We start from the raw sequence: 18708 nt of genomic DNA, 5'->3' as shown, positions 1-18708 counted from the left end.
TTCCTTGTCTGCTCTGAGGAGGGACTGGTATCTTCTCAGTAACCTAAGGTCTCTTTTCTGTGCCAGGAACTGGAGAAAGAATGATGTCTGCCTGTCCCTGGGCCCTGTGAAGATCTCTGTGGCCACTGGCACTTTGGGAATTCTGCTGCATAATTTGGAATAAAACTAGTGCATGTTGTCAGCTTCATTCCTAGTATGTCTAAGCCATGAACTCAGGTGGGAAAAGGAGGAGGGGGATGATACTCTGGTGTTCTAACTGGCTAAGCTTCCTCTTGGGAAGAATTAAAAATAAACAGGCAAAGGAAAGGAAGGAACCACAGAGCTGGATTACATAAGTGATATGAGATTTGTGCTATGTACAAAGTATATCTCATGTAGTTGCTAAAGCAGTGTGCAAGAAAGAATTTTTTGTAATATAAATTTGAGTGACAAATATATTCCAGTAAAAATGCCAAGGACCTCCCCAGATGAGGACCTAGTGAAATGATAACTACCCCACTGTGGCCTTTAAGGTCCTGAAAGTCTTGTCATGATAAAGTGTTTAATTATTAAGAAAGTCTGAGAGTCTAAACCAGACCCAATTTTAGCTATACATTAGCAGCACCTGAGAGCCTTAAAAAAAGAATACAGAGTTCTGGGCCCCACCACAGACCAATTAAATCAGAATTTCTAGGGTTGGGGTGTTTAAAACAGTGTTTTTTAATGTTCCCCAGATGATTTGCAGCCAGGGTGAAGAACCACTGGTCTAAATTCACAGAACAGCCAGCTTTCGCAGAGACCACACTCTTTCATGAGTTTCTATCACAATAGGGGTTTATACAAGCTGCAAAACTGTGTGAATATGCAATGTGTAGGAGGGAGTGGATGGGCAGGCTTGCCATACAGATAATGCTTCATGCTGACCTTTTGGTATATACAATGCATGCCTTTTGCAGTGTTCTATTTTTCAATGTTTACCACTTGCATTTTCAACCACTGATTGAAACAACGCCACATCAATTCCTCTTTGCCCCTAAACAAACCAAGTATCCTGCTGGCATAGGGGAAAGTGTTCATATGTATGTCTATGTTTAATTATAAGGCTGTGTGTGAAGGCTGTTATGCGCCAGTTAAACTATAACTGTAGAGGCAGAAGGATTTGAGAAGTTATATAGACAAATAAGGAATTTAACACACGACTATTACAAAATAACCTCTGGTGACACATTCCTGGGATTAGCCACTCTTATTACTTGGAAGATCTTCTCTCATGTCACCTAACACTTTTTTTTTTTTTTTTTTTTTTTTGAGGCAGGCTCTCACTCGGTTGCCCAGGCTGTCATGCAGTGGCACAATCATGGCTCACTGCAGCCTCGACTTCCTGGGCTCAAGCAATCTTCCCACCTCTTGGCCCCCCAAGTAGCTGAGACTACAGGTGCATGCCATCATGCCTGGCTAATTTTTGTATTTTTTTGTAGACATGAGGTTTCATCATGTTGTCCAGGCTGGTCTCAAGCTCCTGGGCTCAAGTCATCTATCCACCTTGGCCTCCCAAAGTGCTGGGATTACAGGAGTGAGCCACCGTGCTCAGCCTACCTAACACTTTTCTAAATAAAAAGCTAAGTGTGCTAGCCTTTCCTCTTATTTCTTATCTTGAATGGTAATTGCGTCTGAGCAGTGCTTTTCTTGTAAGTCTCATACTAACCTGACAATAACCAAAGGTAATTGTCATTCCATGTTTCCTTCCAACCCTTCCAATAAATCACCTACACGAAACAGTCCCTCCTCAGCCTTACCTTGGGTTTCCTCTTGGCTCCTTATTCCTTTCCTTTTGCTCTTCCCTAGGGCTTCTCCAGAATCTCTACCTCCCTCTTAAGATCAAAGCAGGAACCTATTCTGAATGAGTCTAACCAATAGCAGAAGAGGTAGAGAATCTTGTATGTGACATTCCTTGAAATATTTCATTGTGTTTCTTTTAAATTATCATTAAATTATTTAGATGCTTAATTTTCTGGAACAATTGACAGACCTAGTTTGAGTCCCCACTTACTCAAGGAGGTATGGCATGTGGATTCATCTATGGGTGTGTTTACAATAGTGACTCAACCTGGAGACCTTGGCCCCTTGGAACTGTGGAATTATTACAAGGGGGGTTTCCATATCCATTATACTCACCAGGCATCTTGGTTTTCCACATCACAGGCTCCCACAAAAATGACAGCTCTATCCTGGTATCTTCTTGTTTTTATATGCTTACCTATGTGTTGCCTACTTAACATATCTGTTTTATTTCAAGTCTTTTAACATCATCTTACTTTGTATTAAACTTTATCTTATTTTTATGGGCTATTGTAATTTGTCTAAGTCACTTTGCTATTATTTTCATCACAAATGTTAACAAGATCATTGCAATTGGTGTCATTTTTAAGTTGAGAGTCCTCTTAACTTGTTCACATAAGTTTCTGATAAAATATTAAGTGTGCTATGACTGTGATTCTGGCTGTATGTTAGATACCAAGTTACACCCCAAATCCACAATGCACTTCATCATTCTTTTTTGGTGGCTACTTCCTAGTTCTATCTTTTCTCAACTGAATACTGATCCTGGTATTTTACACTTAGCCTGTTGATAGGAAAGCTATTTGGAGTCAAATTGATGAGTCTTATATTATTACAGTAAAATCATCTCTTATTATAGGAGGCAAAAGAAGGAAACATATCTGGGAAAAGAGCTGACGTTCATTTCACTTGGCACAGACACCAATAATGGAATTAATGGTGTCTGACTCTTTCAGAGTCATTAATGTGTTGTTATTGTTGTTGTTTTTCTTTTTCCTGAAAAGAGATCTGAGATCTATGAGAAACCACTTCTGAGGCAAAGAGAAATTTCTGTGCTATTGGAATAGCGGGTTAACAGTTATCACCTCCCAGCACACAAAATCTCAGAGCTCTGTGTATTTGCATCTAGAAGCAGTAAAGCCAAAGAGAAGGAAGCAGAGCCTTCGGTTTCTCAAAGCTGTGGCCTTGTCCAGGGTTGGGAGGTTTTGGATTTTTCTTTCGGGCCATTCCCTGATCTAGTCATTCCTCTCAATCTTGCCATAGTGCGGGGATAGATGGGGGGTTCAACAGGCAGTCCTTTCACCCCTCCCTTGCCAGGGGAGTTCTCCTGTAGCCAGAGACCCACCCCCAGCCTCCACACTCTGGACTTAAGGGCAATGCCAAACAGCAGCAGATGGTATATTTTGGCATTCTGGGAATTTGCCTGTCCTGTCTGCCAGACACCTAGGAGATTAGCCTTATCCTCCATGACCCAGGAGATCATCTGGATGCCACAGCTTGCTTACTGGAAGGTTTAGGAGGATATATTTGTGTCCTCCTCAACCTGGAGACTTAAAAAAAAAGTCTAAATAACAAATATTTTAAATATACACACATATTAGAATGAGTTTTCTCTTCACCTAAGTAAATAGACTAAATGTTTTTGAATTTATTTATTAAGTTCTTGAATTTTTTTTTCCAACAAGGTTTTCAAATATGGCCAATAGGGACAAAGGTGGCAAAGGAAGAAAGACACTCAATAATGTAATCCCAGTGTCTTTTCATTCAAAGCACACATTAACTTACTTTAAAAAGAATTTCAGAGTGTCAACTGAATTCAGCATCTATTTTCTGATGTCTGACTCTGCATGGGGCACTGGGCAGCCACAGAAGTGAGGGTGCCATTGCTCTGCTTGAAGGATACAGGCACAAAGTGGGGTGAGAAGGAAGGGAGAGGAGAGAGGACACTGAAGGACAGTGACGCAGAATAGTTGGAAGGCTTTGATGAATGCCCACAGCAGAGATAAAAACAAAGGATGGTGGGGGCAAGGAGAAGAGATGCTGATTCTGAGGAGGCCCAGATGTCAGAGGCAAGCTCCAGCGGATGACTGAGGTCTGTCAGGCAGGCTGTGGTACGGCAGGACTCATGACGTGCTCCGTGCCTGGTGCAGGGCTGGTGCTTCCCAAATATTGGTTGAATGCCTGATATGGTTTGGCTGTGTCCCCACCCAAATCTCATCTTGAATTGTAGTTCCCATAATTTTCCCATTTTGTGGGAGATAATTGAACCATGGTGGCGGTTCCCCCATACTGTTCTTGTGGTAGTGATAAGTCCCACGAAATCTGATGCTTTTATAAGGGGTTTCCCCTTTTGATTGGCTCTCAATTCTGTCTTGTCTGCCACCATGTAAGATGTGCCTTTCACCTTCCTCCATGATTGTGAAGCCTCCCCAGGCATGTGGAACTGTGAGTCCATTAAACCTCTTTTTTTAAATACATCACCTAATCCCGGATATGTCTTTATCAGCAGCGTGAAAACAGACTAATATAATGCCCTTTCTGGGACAGTACATTATATGAGAATGACTCTTATTCCTAGCTTTAGACCTAGAGAAATAGAGGGACTTACCCAAAATAGTTTGGTGAATTTGTGGTTATTAATCGTTTTAGACAATTTCTCTTCCTACTAAAAAGCCTCGCTCTCAAGAACAAGCAAGGAAGAGAGATCTGTGAAGCTAACCAAAATAATTAGTGGTGAAATCTAATGAACGCAATTCCACTTCCTTGACATATTTTGGTATGCCCATTTCCAGCCATATATTACTTCTAAGAAGATAGAAAAGATATACAGTGAACCATGATTGCTGAGACATTTTAATTGTTCTTCTTAGAGATTAATGGTGCCTTGTAAAATGCACTATTAAATCTGCTTCTTCCTTCTGGCATTTGTTTTTGAGAACAAATATGTAATTACTAGGGAGGAAGTCTCAGAGAAACGATTTCCCATATTCCATAGGCATTTCTCCTACCAACATAAAACTCAGGTTTTTCTCAATTGTTTCCTGCTTTTACAATGTATTGGTGTGGTCCCACAAATGTCTGTAGAAATTGAGCAGGCAAATTGAGAACCTTAAAAGGAGCTGTTTCGTGCAAAGTACCTGTCAGGACCTGCTTCCTTTCCTCATGCTTACCCCTCCCCGTATATCCAGACAGAATCAGCCCCACCCCAGGGTCTCTGGCCAACTTGGGTGATCAGGGGCACTTTAAAGACTTATGCGATTCAACCTTATCCACCACTGCAATGTGTCTGGTTCTATTTCTAGTCACTGGAAGTTCTACTCTAGTTCTACTCTGGCCACACCTGCCCTATGTACCCCATTTCTGGTCTTTGGGGCTTAATCCTCCCTGCCCAGCATCCACATTCCTTGAAGCCTGGGGTTTTACATTGGTCCTTCTCCTTCCTCAAACCACTTGCCAAGATCTAGGGTCTGATCCTAGAAGCTCAGACCTGCCACTCCCAACAGAGATCATGTCTGGAATCACCATAAGCTGCTCACCCAGTGTGAGGACACTGTCATCTCTTTCCATATTGTGGCCACACCAATGGCTTCTGGGATCATGACTTATTACAGAGAGGCACTGGAGGACAGTGGTTAAGAATCCAGGCTTTGGAGTTTCACTACCTGGGTTCAAACCCTAACTCTACCACTTCCTGCCTGTGTTGTTCTGGCAATCTGCTAAGCCTGAGTTTCCTTATCTGCAAAAGGAATATGATGGTGATAATAATAATAGTACCCATCTCATAGGGCCATTGGAGGTGTCAGTAAAATGATCTTTGTCACCCAGTCAGCCTATAGGGAGTGCTGGAAGAAGCACCCCATCTCCTGTCTCACTCCCACTTGCACAAACCCCCTTGATTTGCCCCATTGCACCGAGAGCCCTTTAAAGGGGATATCTCATCAGACATGGTTCTGACAAGCGCAGGATGCAGCTTTTCAAAACTTCACTTTTAAATTGCTGTGAGACAGAATATTAAGCACATATGTACACCCTCAAAAGTTATTTAAATTTTCTTGAAAGTAAAAACTTTTGGTTTTTTAATTGCCAGCACAGCTAATGAGGATTAAGAGGAAATGGTTGTGTCTTTAAGAATATGTAGTTCCCTTGCCATGAAATAATGACCAACAAGAGACATGACTCCCTTTTTAATGGCTTTTTTTCTGGCCTAAAAAGCCCTCTGTGGGTCGCTGTGGCCTACAAAGAGACAAATGCCTTTGCTGGACAAGGAAGGCCCTGCTGATCTGGCTTCTGCTAGTATCCCTGGCTCTGGCCACATTGATCCACTGCTGGTGCCCAGAACAGGCCATGACCCCTCAAGGCTCTGGTTGCTCCTGTTGCTCCCTCTGCTGGGACCCTGTTCCTGGTAAACATATGTACGGCTTTGGAGACTGCTGAGAACTCTCTTTTTTGTGGTTGACTGTGGCCTGTCCTTTGATTACATGACCTCACTCAGGTTTGTTTACATGTCTGTTTCCCCACTAAGCCCTAAACTCTTCGGAGACAAGGGTTATAATTTAACTACTCAGTGCACACCTGAGCCTGATTGGGTCATCACACATGGAAGCACCATGCACATAAATGGTTGTTGGGAGTTGTGGAGCTGGGATATGAGATATCACAGCCCAGTCCAGCATGGAGCAAGTGGCAGGACAGGGAGAACGGTGCTCATGTTACTTTTTTCCTTTGCTTCTTGTCCTCCCAATCTCCTATTTTCTCACTGCTTGGGCTCAGCTTCTTTTTTTAGTCATTGCAAATAAGAAAATGTAATTGTGTTTGACATCTGCACCATGCATGAGATGACCCACTGCCATATCTAGACACAACTTACCTTTTTAAATAAAATCATCACAACATCCTTGCTGGGATCAGGAGAAGTTTATACACTGAATGCAGCTTTTTAAAACATCACCTTTAAATTGCTATGAGATAGAATATTAGGCACATATGTACAACATCAAAACTTAAGTCTCTTTGAAAATAAAAGCGTCTGGTTCTTAATGGCCAGCCCAACTAATGATGGTTAAAGGGAAACTCGGTTGTGTCTTTAGGAATATGTACTTCCCCTGCCATGAAATAATGACCAACAAGAGACATCTTCTCGAGGTTCAATAAAGAAAACAAGATGTATTTCATATCTGAAACATCAACATAGTTCCCATGAAAGGCAGGAAATTTGTATTCTGTGCAGGTGTAATTCTGTTCTACCAACTAATTCCCTTGGTAGTTGCATAGCCTGTGGATCATGCAGATTTCCTTTAAGGCAAAATTAAAAACACTTCCCCCACCCTAAACAATGGTTTATGTGCAAGCATGCCATTTTATGTTTCCTGGACTAACTGAAAAATAGTTTAAACTATTTTAAACATTTACATCTTTTACTGAGTAGCTGAGAAAATACGTGATAGAAGGATGTCAGTCTCATTAACCCTGTGTTTCAGAGAAAGAAAGATCTGAGGGATGAGTAGACTGGAACATAAGGGATCCTCTTTAAGTTAGGGTGCAGTTTAATGGCTGTGATAAAAGGCAGCAGATGGGTGACATTAGAGAAAGGAATCAGGGAAAGGCCTGACATGCCTGGAATGTAGAAATTTTGCCTATTCTGCTAGAAAATAGCGTGAGTAGGGACTTCCAGTATATTCCAGGTATAGGAATCAGAGACAGGCCATTGCCAATTCATTTGTGACAATATTGTTTTTTTCCTCCAAATGGGACACTTCTGAGCATGCCTGGATGCTATTACTTGCGGCTGAGTAGTGCTGGCTAGTCTGTAGGAGACAACCTAGAATATATGGTCACCCCATTCCTAGGTCACTCTGAGGCTCTAAGCTTGCAGTTGGCTTTAAGCCCAAGTAGCCTGAAGGGATGGAGAACCATTGAGCAAGTTGATTTGGGAGCCCTCCACAGTGTTTCAAAACTCTCTGGCAGGGTTTTAAATGGCCTAACCCGCAAGTATTCTACTGGCAGGGAAAACATCTACAACTTTGCTGTGTATCTTATTTGCTCTCTTCAGGTAGAATCAACCAGGGTGTGTATCTTTAAGCCAACCTTGGGTACAGTCATTTCTAAATCTGACTTCACAGTGTAATCATTTGAAGAACGATCATTTGAAACTCTGAAAAATACAGACACTCAGGCTCCACCTCTAGATATTCTAATTTAATATATCTGGGCCGGGCGCAGTGGCTCACGCCTGTAATCCCAGCACTTTGAGAGGCCGAGGCGAGCGGATCACAAGGTCAGGAGATTGAGACCATCCTGGCTAACACGGTGACACCCTGTCTGTACTAAAAAATAGAAAAAATTAGCCAGCCGTGGTGGCGGGCGCCGTAGTCCCAGCTACTTGGGAGGCTGAGGCAGGAGAATGGCGTGAACTCGGGAGACGGAGCTTGCAGTGAGCCGAGATCATGCCACTGCACTCCAGCCTGGGTGACAGAGCGAGACATCGTCTCAAAAAAAAAAAAAAAAATATATATATATATATATGTATATGTATATATATCTGAGGTGGGCCCAGGCATCTGTATTTGTAAACATTCCTCTGATTCTTTTGACACCTAGCCAAATTTGATAGTGCTTTTGGGTTTATAAAGAGGCTATGGGGTTTTAAAAAGGCTGCAAATTTCAATTTTTATTTTTATTTTTTTGTGATGGAGTCTCACTCTGTTGCCCAGGCTGGAGTTCAGTGGCTTGATCTTGGCACACTGTAACTTCTGCCTCCCGGGTTAAAGCGATTCTCGTGCCTCAGCCACCAAAGTAGCTGGGACTACAGGTGCATGCCACCATGCCCAGCTAATCTTTTGTATTTTTAGTAGAGACAGGGTTTCACCATGTTGGCCAGGCTGGTCTCAAACTCCTGACCTCAGTTGATCCGCCTGCCTTGGCCTCCCAATCAATGTTTCAATAGGAGGATTAGAAGTTGAGAGCCAGTATGTGAGGAGAGGATATTAGAGAGGAATTGAAATATTTTCTACAATTTAATTACAATTTTTTATGAGACCAAAACAGAAGTAAATTGCCTAAAAATATATATTCCAATTTTGCCTTGTTTATTTGCCCAGAAACAATTTTAAGGTTTTTATAAATGACGTGTTATTTGGACCAAAGATATAAAGATAGAAGATTTTAACAGACAGTAGAATTTGGTAAAGGAATCCATCAAAAGTTTGTGAAGGAATCTGCATAAAGAAAGTCAAGGAGATAGCTACAAACTCTATGTAGGCAGCATTTATATCCTGGCTAAAACAATTAGCCGGGAATTGTGGCACATCCCTGTGGTCCCAGTTACTCAGGAGTCGCTTGAGCCCAGGAGGTTGAGGCTACAGTGAGCCAAGATTGTGCCATTGCACTCCAGCCGGGGCAACAGAGCAAGATTTTGTCTCAAAATAAATAAATAAATAAAGAAAAGAAACACAAAATAGTTTGCCCAAAATATTTTTGGGGCGTTCATTTTATTTTATTTTATTTTATTTTTTGAGACGGAGTCTCGCTGTGTCACCAGGCTGGAGTGCAGTGGCGCAATCTTGGCTCACTGCAATCTTGGCTTCCTGGGTTCAAGCCATTCTCCTGCCTCAGCTTCCCCAGTAGCTGGGATTAAACACGTGCTACCACACCCAGCTAATTTTTGTATTTTTCATAGAGATGGGGTTTCACCGTGTTGGCCAGGATGATCTTGCTCTCCTAACCTCATGATCCACCAATCTTGACCTCCCAAAGTGCTGGGATTACAGGAGTGAGTCACTGCGCCCAGCCTTTTTGGGGCATTTATTAACTGTTTTTAGACAACCAATTTTGCTCCCTATATATAAGCTCAAATCTCATGGACTACTGAGGAAGATAAATCTATGGGCCTAATATTTTCGATCCCTTCTTCCTCCTTGGTGTCCAGTGGGACTAGAACGCTTTCTAGTTGAAAGAGATCATGAAAGCATTAGGCCATTATGCTGAAACCACACCTGATCTGATTACTTCATGCATGCCTTTTCCTGACTGCTAAAGAAAAAGAATTTTGTGTCAGTCTTTACTTTAGAATCACCACATTCAAGTTTTAGAGAAGAAAGTTACAAAAGTTGCAAATATTTGTTTTCTAATCTTGGCACAATCCTCTTGCACTACAACAGGTTGCCTCTGAGCATCTATGTGTTAGGCATAATTTCTAGGGGCTGAGAGTGTCTTTTTTAGAAAGTTGTTTTAAAACAAGTATAGTTTGCAAATCTTTTTCTCTAGGGCCTCAGATTATGGTAAAGAAGATAATAAATATGCAAGGTCTCCAGGGTGTGGAAGATGAGTGTGTGTATCTTGGAATAAACCATCTTTGTATGAAGACAGCAGCCCTCAACTTTCCCCACAGCCAGGGGGATTATGGAAGGTCCAACCCCGCAGGTGAGCGCACATAGCCCTGTCCTCCTAGAGACCAGCTGTTTCTGGTCATTCCATCACAAAGAGTTATGTTTAAAAGTAGGGCAAACTAAAAAGCAGTTTCATTTGGAATATGAAAGTGTCTGTTATTTTATGGACTTGAGTGGGCAGGATACATAAACAGGTGGTTTTTCAAATTACTGGACTTTCCAGATGCAGCTCACTATTGCAGCTGTTCCTACTTTGAACCCCTTAAAAGTGTAGCCAACCCTGCCGTTAATTGAAAGAATATCCCACATCATGAAGCTTTTCATAATTCAAGGGTACTTGGTGCACCTTGCCTTAAATTTTAATAAATAATATGAAATCATGTTCAGTTAAAACCGAAGTTTTTTGATTGCAGTTAATAGATGGAGGAGGGAAAAGACTCTTTTAGTAAGCATTTAAAATGTATGTAATTTTGGGTTGAACCTGAAAGCATTTCATATACTTAAGAATGAATAATAGCTGCCATTTTGGTATCATCCTTTGCTCAGTATTCTGAGAACAATTTCCCACTAAAGATGATCATAATGCAATTTTACAAGCTGGGGATTCTGAATTCCATGCATGACTTCATACATGGTAGAATATCAATCACCAACTTGTGAAGCTATCTCCTAAACAAATATACAAGCAAAACTAATACTAATGCCAACAGAAAAAGATATTAACATGGTGCCGAGACAATCTGATCTTTTAAACCTAATGCTAGACAACGAGTTAGTGGGTGCAGCGCACCAGCATGGCACATGTATACATATGTAACTAACCTGCACATTGTGCACATGTACCCTAAAACCTAAAGTATAATAATAATAATAAAAATAAATCTTATGCTTTGATTAGATGTATATCAAATAAATAATAATTTTATAAATTACTGTTATACTGATATTAATCACCAATTGCTCTAGAATGCTTTCAAGTTGAAAGGGATCACGGAGGCATTAAACCATTGTACTATAACCAAAACGGATCTGATTATCACGTGTGTGCATTTTCTTGACTGTTAAAGAAAAGTTTGTGTCTGTGCATATTTAAGAATCATTACATTCCAATTTTAGAAAAGCAAGTTATGAATGCATATTTCTGTTTTTCAACAAAGACCTCCTTTCAGATATCCTGATTTGTCTCAGTGCTAACAGAATCATCTAAACACATTTTTCCTCTCATGACAATAGTCCATGGTGAATCACATAATCTTATCTATTCTTCCTTAATGATACATTTCAAAATATTCACTTTGGGCAGTAACTATGTAAAAAGATGGATAACATTTTAAACTTGTTAGCCCTTAATTTCTATTAATATTACAAAAGAGGAATTGGAGGCCAGCCTGGTAACCATGATGATCCCTTCAAATTCTAAAATTCTGTCATTTTGTGCATGTATGTTTCGATCCCCAATGCCACTTCGCATTGTCTTCATTTCACATCTGGACCATGATGCAATTACATCTGAACTCTTTTCTGCTCAACTAGACTGGCTACTTTTCATTACCTTCTGTACCTTCACCAGAGTCATTTTACAAAAACGTCACCTTCATTATACCACACCGATGCTTGCAGTCATTTATGGCTGTCCACTGCTGACATGATGTCCAAACTTATCATGAGTGCTGGATTTAGAGACTCCGCATTTTACCATGATCAGTCTTTTCACCCTTATCACCTACCACTCTGCCACATGAAATCTCAAATCCCAGTCTGATTGAGCTACTACAACTCCCCTGTGGGAGACATTCTTGTCTCCATGCCTGGCTCGTTTAGAATGCCTTCTTGTGCTTTTGCCCCAGCTATTTGCAATCCATCTGTCCTCCATGACCCAATTCAAACCGCACCTCCTTCATACCGTTCGCCATTAAACCATCTGCAATACATCCTCCTTCTCTGACCCTGCTATCCTTTCCACGGCTGGGTCTCCCTAACACTTCATATTGATACCATTCCCTATTTAAAAACCTTTTTGTTATGCAATATTCAACACGACTGTATTTACTTTTGATTTCTTATCATATATATTATATTTGGTCTGTTTCCAAAATGATGAGAAGGCTTACAGTAGAGATCACATAAGACAGTATGTCAGTTAAAAGGGGGAAGTGAAAATACAGAACCATATGTGGGAGAGAATAAGGAACATGAATTAATGAAACTTAAAATCCAGCTATAGATTTGAAACTGCTTCCTGGCAGTCAAGGCAAAAAAAAAGAAAAAAAAAGGAAAAGGACCAATCAGTTTCCATGTAGCAGTGACTTACTGTTTTGGTTGTATGTATGTATTTTTTTAAAACACTTTTTACCTGTGTGCATGTTGTCTCACTAACTGTAATCTTTGTGATTGCTAGGATTTATTGTAGGAATTACATAGCAAAGCATCTAATCTAGCATATTGCACGGGTTTAATAAATAAATTAATTGATGGCTAATTTTATCAGAATTATAGACTTGAAGCCATTTTATTTATCTAGAAAATCAAAATAAGTACATAATAAACATGTGAATAACAATGTGAACAAAAGACGACACAGAAATCTCAGAGGGAGAATGAAGGGTTTGAGTTTGTGACCACTGTAATTAAAGGAAATTTTAAAAAGTATTCACAAGCTACTTAATATTTTTGGGTAAATGTCTATATTTGGGTAAATTGTCTCATAATGTGGAGCAGCAAGCTTTTAGTAAGATGAGAAATTAATTTTATTGGAACTGGATTGTATACTATAATGTGTGTCATTATTACTAGTAAAATAGGTGATAATGCTGCACCTTCTTGAATATAAATTCATGCCACACATGAGTTTTCTTTCCTCTCCAGAAATGAAACTGGGGTTTCATTTCTTCTCTAGAGTTTTGTTGTTGTTTTCTTTAACTTGGCAAGGGGATGCTTTTACAATGCAGAGAACACCCTAATCTGGCACTGTCCAATAGAGATTTCTGTGCTGATGGAAATGTTCTATGTCTGTGCCACTAGCTTTACCTGTTGCACACTCACAATGTGGCTAGTGTGACTAAGGAACTGAATTTTAAATTTTACTTGATATTAATTACTTGAAATTTAAATGGAAACACAAATGGCTAGTGATTACCATATTGGACAGAGCAGCTTTTACAGGGCTGCTTGCTTTTAAGACCAACTTTTCCTTACTTGATTGGGTATCTTTAACAGTAGATTCCATTGGCCACTGGTTCTTTCTTATTATGTGAAGTTTTAAGCTACCATGCATTAGCAGTAAAGCTTTGGGTGCTTTTAAGAAGCACCCAAAATTATTGTCATGATTTTTTTAAGAAGTCTGTGTTGTTGGCCAGGTGTAGTGGCTCACACCTGTAATCCCAACACTTTGGGAGGCCAAGACCAGTGGATCACTTGAGGTCAGGAGTTCAAGACCAGCCTGGCCAACATGGTGAAACCCCGTCTCCACTAAAAATACAAATATTAACCCGGCATGGTGGCGTGCACTTGTAGTCCCAGCTACTCAGGAGGCTGAGACAGAAGAATTGCTTGAACCTGGGAGGTGGAGGTTGCAGTGATCCCAGATCATGCCACTGCACTCCAGCCTGGGTGACAGAGTGAGACTCCATCTCAAAAAATAAATAAATAAATAAATAAATAAAAATAAAAATAAAAATAAAAAAAGTCTATGTTGTTGAAAGTAAAATTTAGGGAAATTTATTATTTACTGCCATGGAAACTGGGAGAGAATCATCCCTGTTTCTGTTATTTTGTTTGTGCTTGGACTTGAGGATACATATTTATAAAATAGGAGTCTCCATAAGATGTAGATAGGACCCTGTTCATCGGCCAGGCACTCTTTGGGCAGAATTTGCATTTGTAGTCTTGGTGTCTCTCTGTAGGGCATTCTCTGAAGTCCCCTCTAGGCCAGGCATCTGAGTGAGACTGCCAAATTCTTTTCTAGGTGGATTTTTTGGTTTGACTGTCTTGTTTTGCTCACAGTTCTATGAGCAAGTAGTCAGGGTTTGGTTTCTTTAGGCTAGCAGGAGCTTGCTCTAGCTTTTTCTTTTAATTTCTTTAATTTGAGGATCCCCACACTTGCTCTTTGAAATGCTGTTTTGTAAACTGCTATTTCCTCCAAGCCTGTTATGTTTTTTTTCCATCTGTGTTGAAGTCTCTTTTCCCAGTGGGGCCTTTCTTTCTCAACTTAGTCATGCTATGTGTGGAGACCCATATCCACACTGTTGGCCTCTCTGACTCATCCCGGGAGGTTCGCTTGCTCCAGGGAATCTCACTCACAGTGCAGTGGAACAACAGGGAGGATCCAGTGCAGCCAGCCCTCTCTGAAATCTGCCTCTTTTCCTGGCAACTCTCCTTCTTGTTCAAAGCCACATGAGAAGGGTGGGGGTGGGGGAAAACACAAATATCCTCTCCCTTTAAGGTAATGTTTTTAGTAAATAGTTTTTTAGCAATTCTATTTTCTAGTTTATAAGGTACTTTTGTTGCTGTTGCTTTTAAATATTCCATAATCCAGCTAGTCAAAAAAAGCTGCAAATGCTCCAATTTTCCTTTTCCTACTCCAGGAAGCCAAGAGAGTCAATTCTGACAGTTTTTTTTTCCCCTTCCAGTTACAGATTAAACTGTTTCCCCTTTTGAAATATATTATTCATGAATGTAAACGGTTTGTGAACTATAGCTCCTCCCATCCATAGATAGCAGGCGTGGTGGGTGGAAATTGCTCATCCGCCTCATTGATTGCTGGGGGTTGTATAGGAGTAGATCTTCACACTGCAGTCCCTGAGCCAGGATTTTTCCTTAGCCCTCCATTTCTCAGAGAAAACCCTCTGCCAAGGATGGCTCTAGCCCATGATATCCCAATCCAGATGTGTTTAGGCAATAAATTCCTCCCACTAGATTGGCTAAAAGGGTCAAAATCTAATAACAATGATAATTTAAAACTGACCACTGAGTCAGATCTAAGTCTGGCCAATAACCCAGTCCAATTATTTTTAATCTCACCAAGCACATCCTGAAAGTATGAAAAGGAACTCCAACCTGAATGTGCCATTAGCTCAGGGCAGGCTGACCCAGGTAGCCACTAAAGAAGCAGCTTTCCACATCTAAGTGCAGGTGTCCGTAGATAGAAGAAACCAAGAGGCATACATTGTTTTTGGTTTTGTAAATTTGCTTAGTTGTGCACAAGTGACTTGTTAGTCTAGTTAAAGTAACTTTCATATGTATATGAATAAGTACGTATTTTCTTTGTCTTTAGTCCTAGGCATTTCCATCCACTGTAGTATTTTTAAGAAAATCACTTCCCATCGTTTTAGTTGGGGGAACATGCCCATCTTGTATTCTGACTCATCCTCAGCACAAGACCTGACACAATTATCTGACTGTCCTAATGCCACGTGCAGTAGGGACCTGTCACTAGACTTTCAACCTGGGAATGGATAGGAACCATCTCACCGTCCCAAGGAGTATGGGCCGTCTGTTGCTGAGGTCAATAGGTTCATTTGCTAGGATAAAAGTGTAGTTATAGGAACTTCTACAAAACTCACTTTAGCTGAATTTCAGCTGAACTAACTATTGGGGGGAGATGGGGGAAGGGAGATGTAACGTTTCTGCCGACTGCGGGAGCTCCCACACATCAAACCCACAAAACTCTGTGTGTGTGTGTGTGTGTGTGTGTGTGTGTGTGCGCGCGCGCGTGTAGGGGGCGGGGTGGGGTGTGCGTACACGGCAATGCTAAAGAAGGATGCACGGGCTAACTGCCAGAGGAGAGCTGTCCCAGCCCTTCCCTGTTGGTCGCCTTGGCTTACCTTGACCACGTCATCGTTGAGGTGTTTAGGGTCGCGGTTGACCAGGTCGATCTCCTTGGTGTGCGCGTCGTACACTTGCTTCTCGCTCAGCTCGTCTGCCATGGCCTTGTTGTTGGGCTTGTAGATGTTGCCCTGTTCCCGGATGGGAACGGTGTAGAGATGTCCCTGCAGAGGGCGGAGGGCGGACGGCCAGGAGGGGGAGGGCGGCAACGGCGGTGGGAGGAAAAATGCAAAAAGAAAAACAAGCGATGAGAAGTCAGCCTGGCGGCGGGGGAAACCTCGAGCTCGAAATCGAACTAACCGCTCCGACAGCTACGGCTCCGTGCACAGAAACCGCCTGCGCGTAGCCAGCTTTTTAAGAGGATCTCGCAGAGGACACCACACCCCTCTGTACTCTGCAGGGCGCGCCTGCCTCCCCCGCCCGCCGCCAGGGGTCAGGGCAGGCCCCGCCGCGCGGTCCGAAGGCCCCCGCCCGCGCGCGCCCCGGCTCAGCACGCAGGACCCGCAGGACCCGCAGGACCTCGGCGGCGAGGGGGCAGCCGCAGGCTTCTCCCGGACTCCCTAAGCCGAGCCGCTCTCGCCCTGAGCGCTTCACCTGTTTCGCGTTCCCCGGCCCCTATTACCCCTGCCCCGGTAATCCCTTCCAGCTTTATCTAAGATCCAACAGCAGCCGCCCGACCCGTGGAATGTTCCCTTTATCGCTGCTTCTTGGCCGCGTCCCCCTCGCACCTGCCCGCGCCCCCCACCCTGCCTCGGCCCTCTCTTGTCCCTCCACGGCTCTCCCTGCTCAATCCGCCGTGATGATCACAATCCCGAAAGTCCCCATTTTTGGCGGAGCCAGGCACCAGACCCCCTAAACGTCCTAGAACTCAGTCTCACCTGCGCAGCTCCCCCGACCCACCCTCAGGGCACTCCCAGGCTGCGGGCGGGTGGCTGAAGGGCAGCTGCGTGTTGGAAGACGAGGTTTCCACACCCGGGCAGAGCTCCAGCGCGTGGAGGGCGTTGGAAGTGATGGTGGCAGTTTGGGGAGGGGAGGTCTACCTCTCTCGGAACACCCCTGCCAGACGCCAAGATGCAGAAGGAGTTCTTGAGATGGTTCAAGAACTTTGGAAAGTGCAAACACACCGCGCGCCGCCTGCGGGACCTGCCGGTCTGGGCGCCTGGCGGAGAGTCCCGGGGACTGTCCCCAGGACTCGGGTAAATAACACCTCCACCCTGCACTCCACCTCTTCGAACCCCCAGCAGGCAGGGCTGGACCGCGGGGGTCCCGCGACAAGGGAGCATCCTAGACCCATCCAGAAAACGCGTCCTGGGCCCAACAGACCCAATCTCAGGACCCCAATCCCCTTTTCCGTGTCCTCCTAGCTCAGGGGCTCCCTAGGCCCCCTCTCCATTAGGAAAACATAAAACATTCCTGGCTTCTCTTCACCTCCCCGCCCAGGCCCATTCCTCAGCGGTGCCAACGCCAGAGGAGTGCTCCGAAGTGGAGAGAGGGCTGGGGCCAGGGCAGCAGTCGGGATATTTGGAGAGGCAGATAGCAGAAGCGGACACTCCCCGCGCGCCCGAGCCGGCGCGCCCCCACGGATGCCTACCTCCGAGTCTACGTATTTGCCCCCAGACATGCTGGCCCGTGGCTGGATGAAAGCTGTGAGGAGGTTTCCCTGGGCTGTGCTTTAAGGGAACTGAGGAAGGAAGATCTTGTATTGTATGGGGGGGAAAAAGGCGCTGGCGGGGGGCGGTGGCTGGGAGGGAGCCTCCTGGCCGCCCGCCAAAGGTTTGTTCTGCTCGCGGTTGGCCCGGACGTGTGCTGCGCCGGGTCTAGGCACATCCCCAAGGTTCTGGCAGCAGAGGGCGGGGAGCGCCCGCAGCGAGCAGAGAGCGAGTGAGAACGTTTCTCCCGCGCTGGGGTGCTTGGGCAGATTATTTTAAACCTGAGGCAACATTTTCCCTGCTCTGAACCACCGAGAGGCGTCCCGGGGAGAGCGAATGTTTTCGCAGTGCATCATCTCAGCAGGGGTGGAGGGAGCCGACGCGCCTGCAGAGATGCCCAGTATGGGCAACCAAGGCGGCAGAAACAATCCACAATCCTGCCCTGTCCTAAGCCGTCCCTTCCCACCTCCCCCACCCCCCGCCCATCGCCCAAGTTCCATCTCTGCCTTAAGACACATCTGTCTCCCTGTTTCACAGAGGGAGGGATGAAAGACGGCTAGGAACCTTTAGGTACATTTCACATCTAAACTTTGTGGATCCCTTATGGAAGGAATCTGTGTGGGTGCCTGTGGTGTACTTTTGGTGACACTCGTTTACATCTAGTCGGTGTGGATGGAAACTTAAGCAGGCATGCAGAATTTAACATTTCCCATCCGTTTCTGAAATGTCTCCCAAACGCTTCGAAATAAGAAATGAAGATCTTTAACTTTTCTATAATTTTATTACCGATATTTTCTGGAACAATGGAATTTTATGCCAACAGGTTATGCCATATTTGCAAAATACACAAAATGTTTATAATTGTAGAATTATTTAAAGCTTCAAGTTTATTACCAGAGAAGATTTTTTTTAATGTGCTTGGCTGTGAGGAAAGATTTGACTTTTCTAATTGACTAGACTTAAAAAAAATGTGATAGCGATTAAAGTATTTTATCTGTTCCTGAATCTGGGGCTTCTATCTTTACTTTATTGTA

General features: G+C 43.3%; 1 protein-coding gene across 2 annotated transcripts in view; it reads right to left on the bottom strand.

Moving 5' to 3' along the window:
- The window catches only part of CAV1 (caveolin 1), a 36413-nt gene extending 18426 nt beyond the window's left edge, over positions 1 to 17987 (bottom strand). Inside the window, exons 1-2 of one of the 2 annotated variants that reach the window (XM_003808654.5) lie at positions 17617 to 17987; positions 16025 to 16189 (exon numbers count right to left, since the gene is read on the bottom strand). In XM_003808654.5, coding sequence (XP_003808702.1) covers positions 16025 to 16189; positions 17617 to 17646 — 195 coding nt within the window. In that variant the 5' untranslated portion in view covers positions 17647 to 17987. Of the gene's footprint in view, positions 1 to 16024; positions 16190 to 16325; positions 16405 to 17616 lie in introns of those variants that run through there. The other variant, XM_008960724.4, reaches the window with a different exon arrangement.
- Between the last annotated feature and the right edge of the window lie 721 nt (positions 17988 to 18708).

This window comes from Pan paniscus, chromosome 6, assembly GCF_029289425.2.
Source record: "Pan paniscus chromosome 6, NHGRI_mPanPan1-v2.0_pri, whole genome shotgun sequence".
In the NCBI taxonomy this organism is placed as follows: Eukaryota; Metazoa; Chordata; class Mammalia; order Primates; family Hominidae; genus Pan; species Pan paniscus.
The sequence above is the reverse complement of the archived record's forward strand: the minus strand, read 5'-3'. Positions and strand labels throughout refer to the sequence as shown.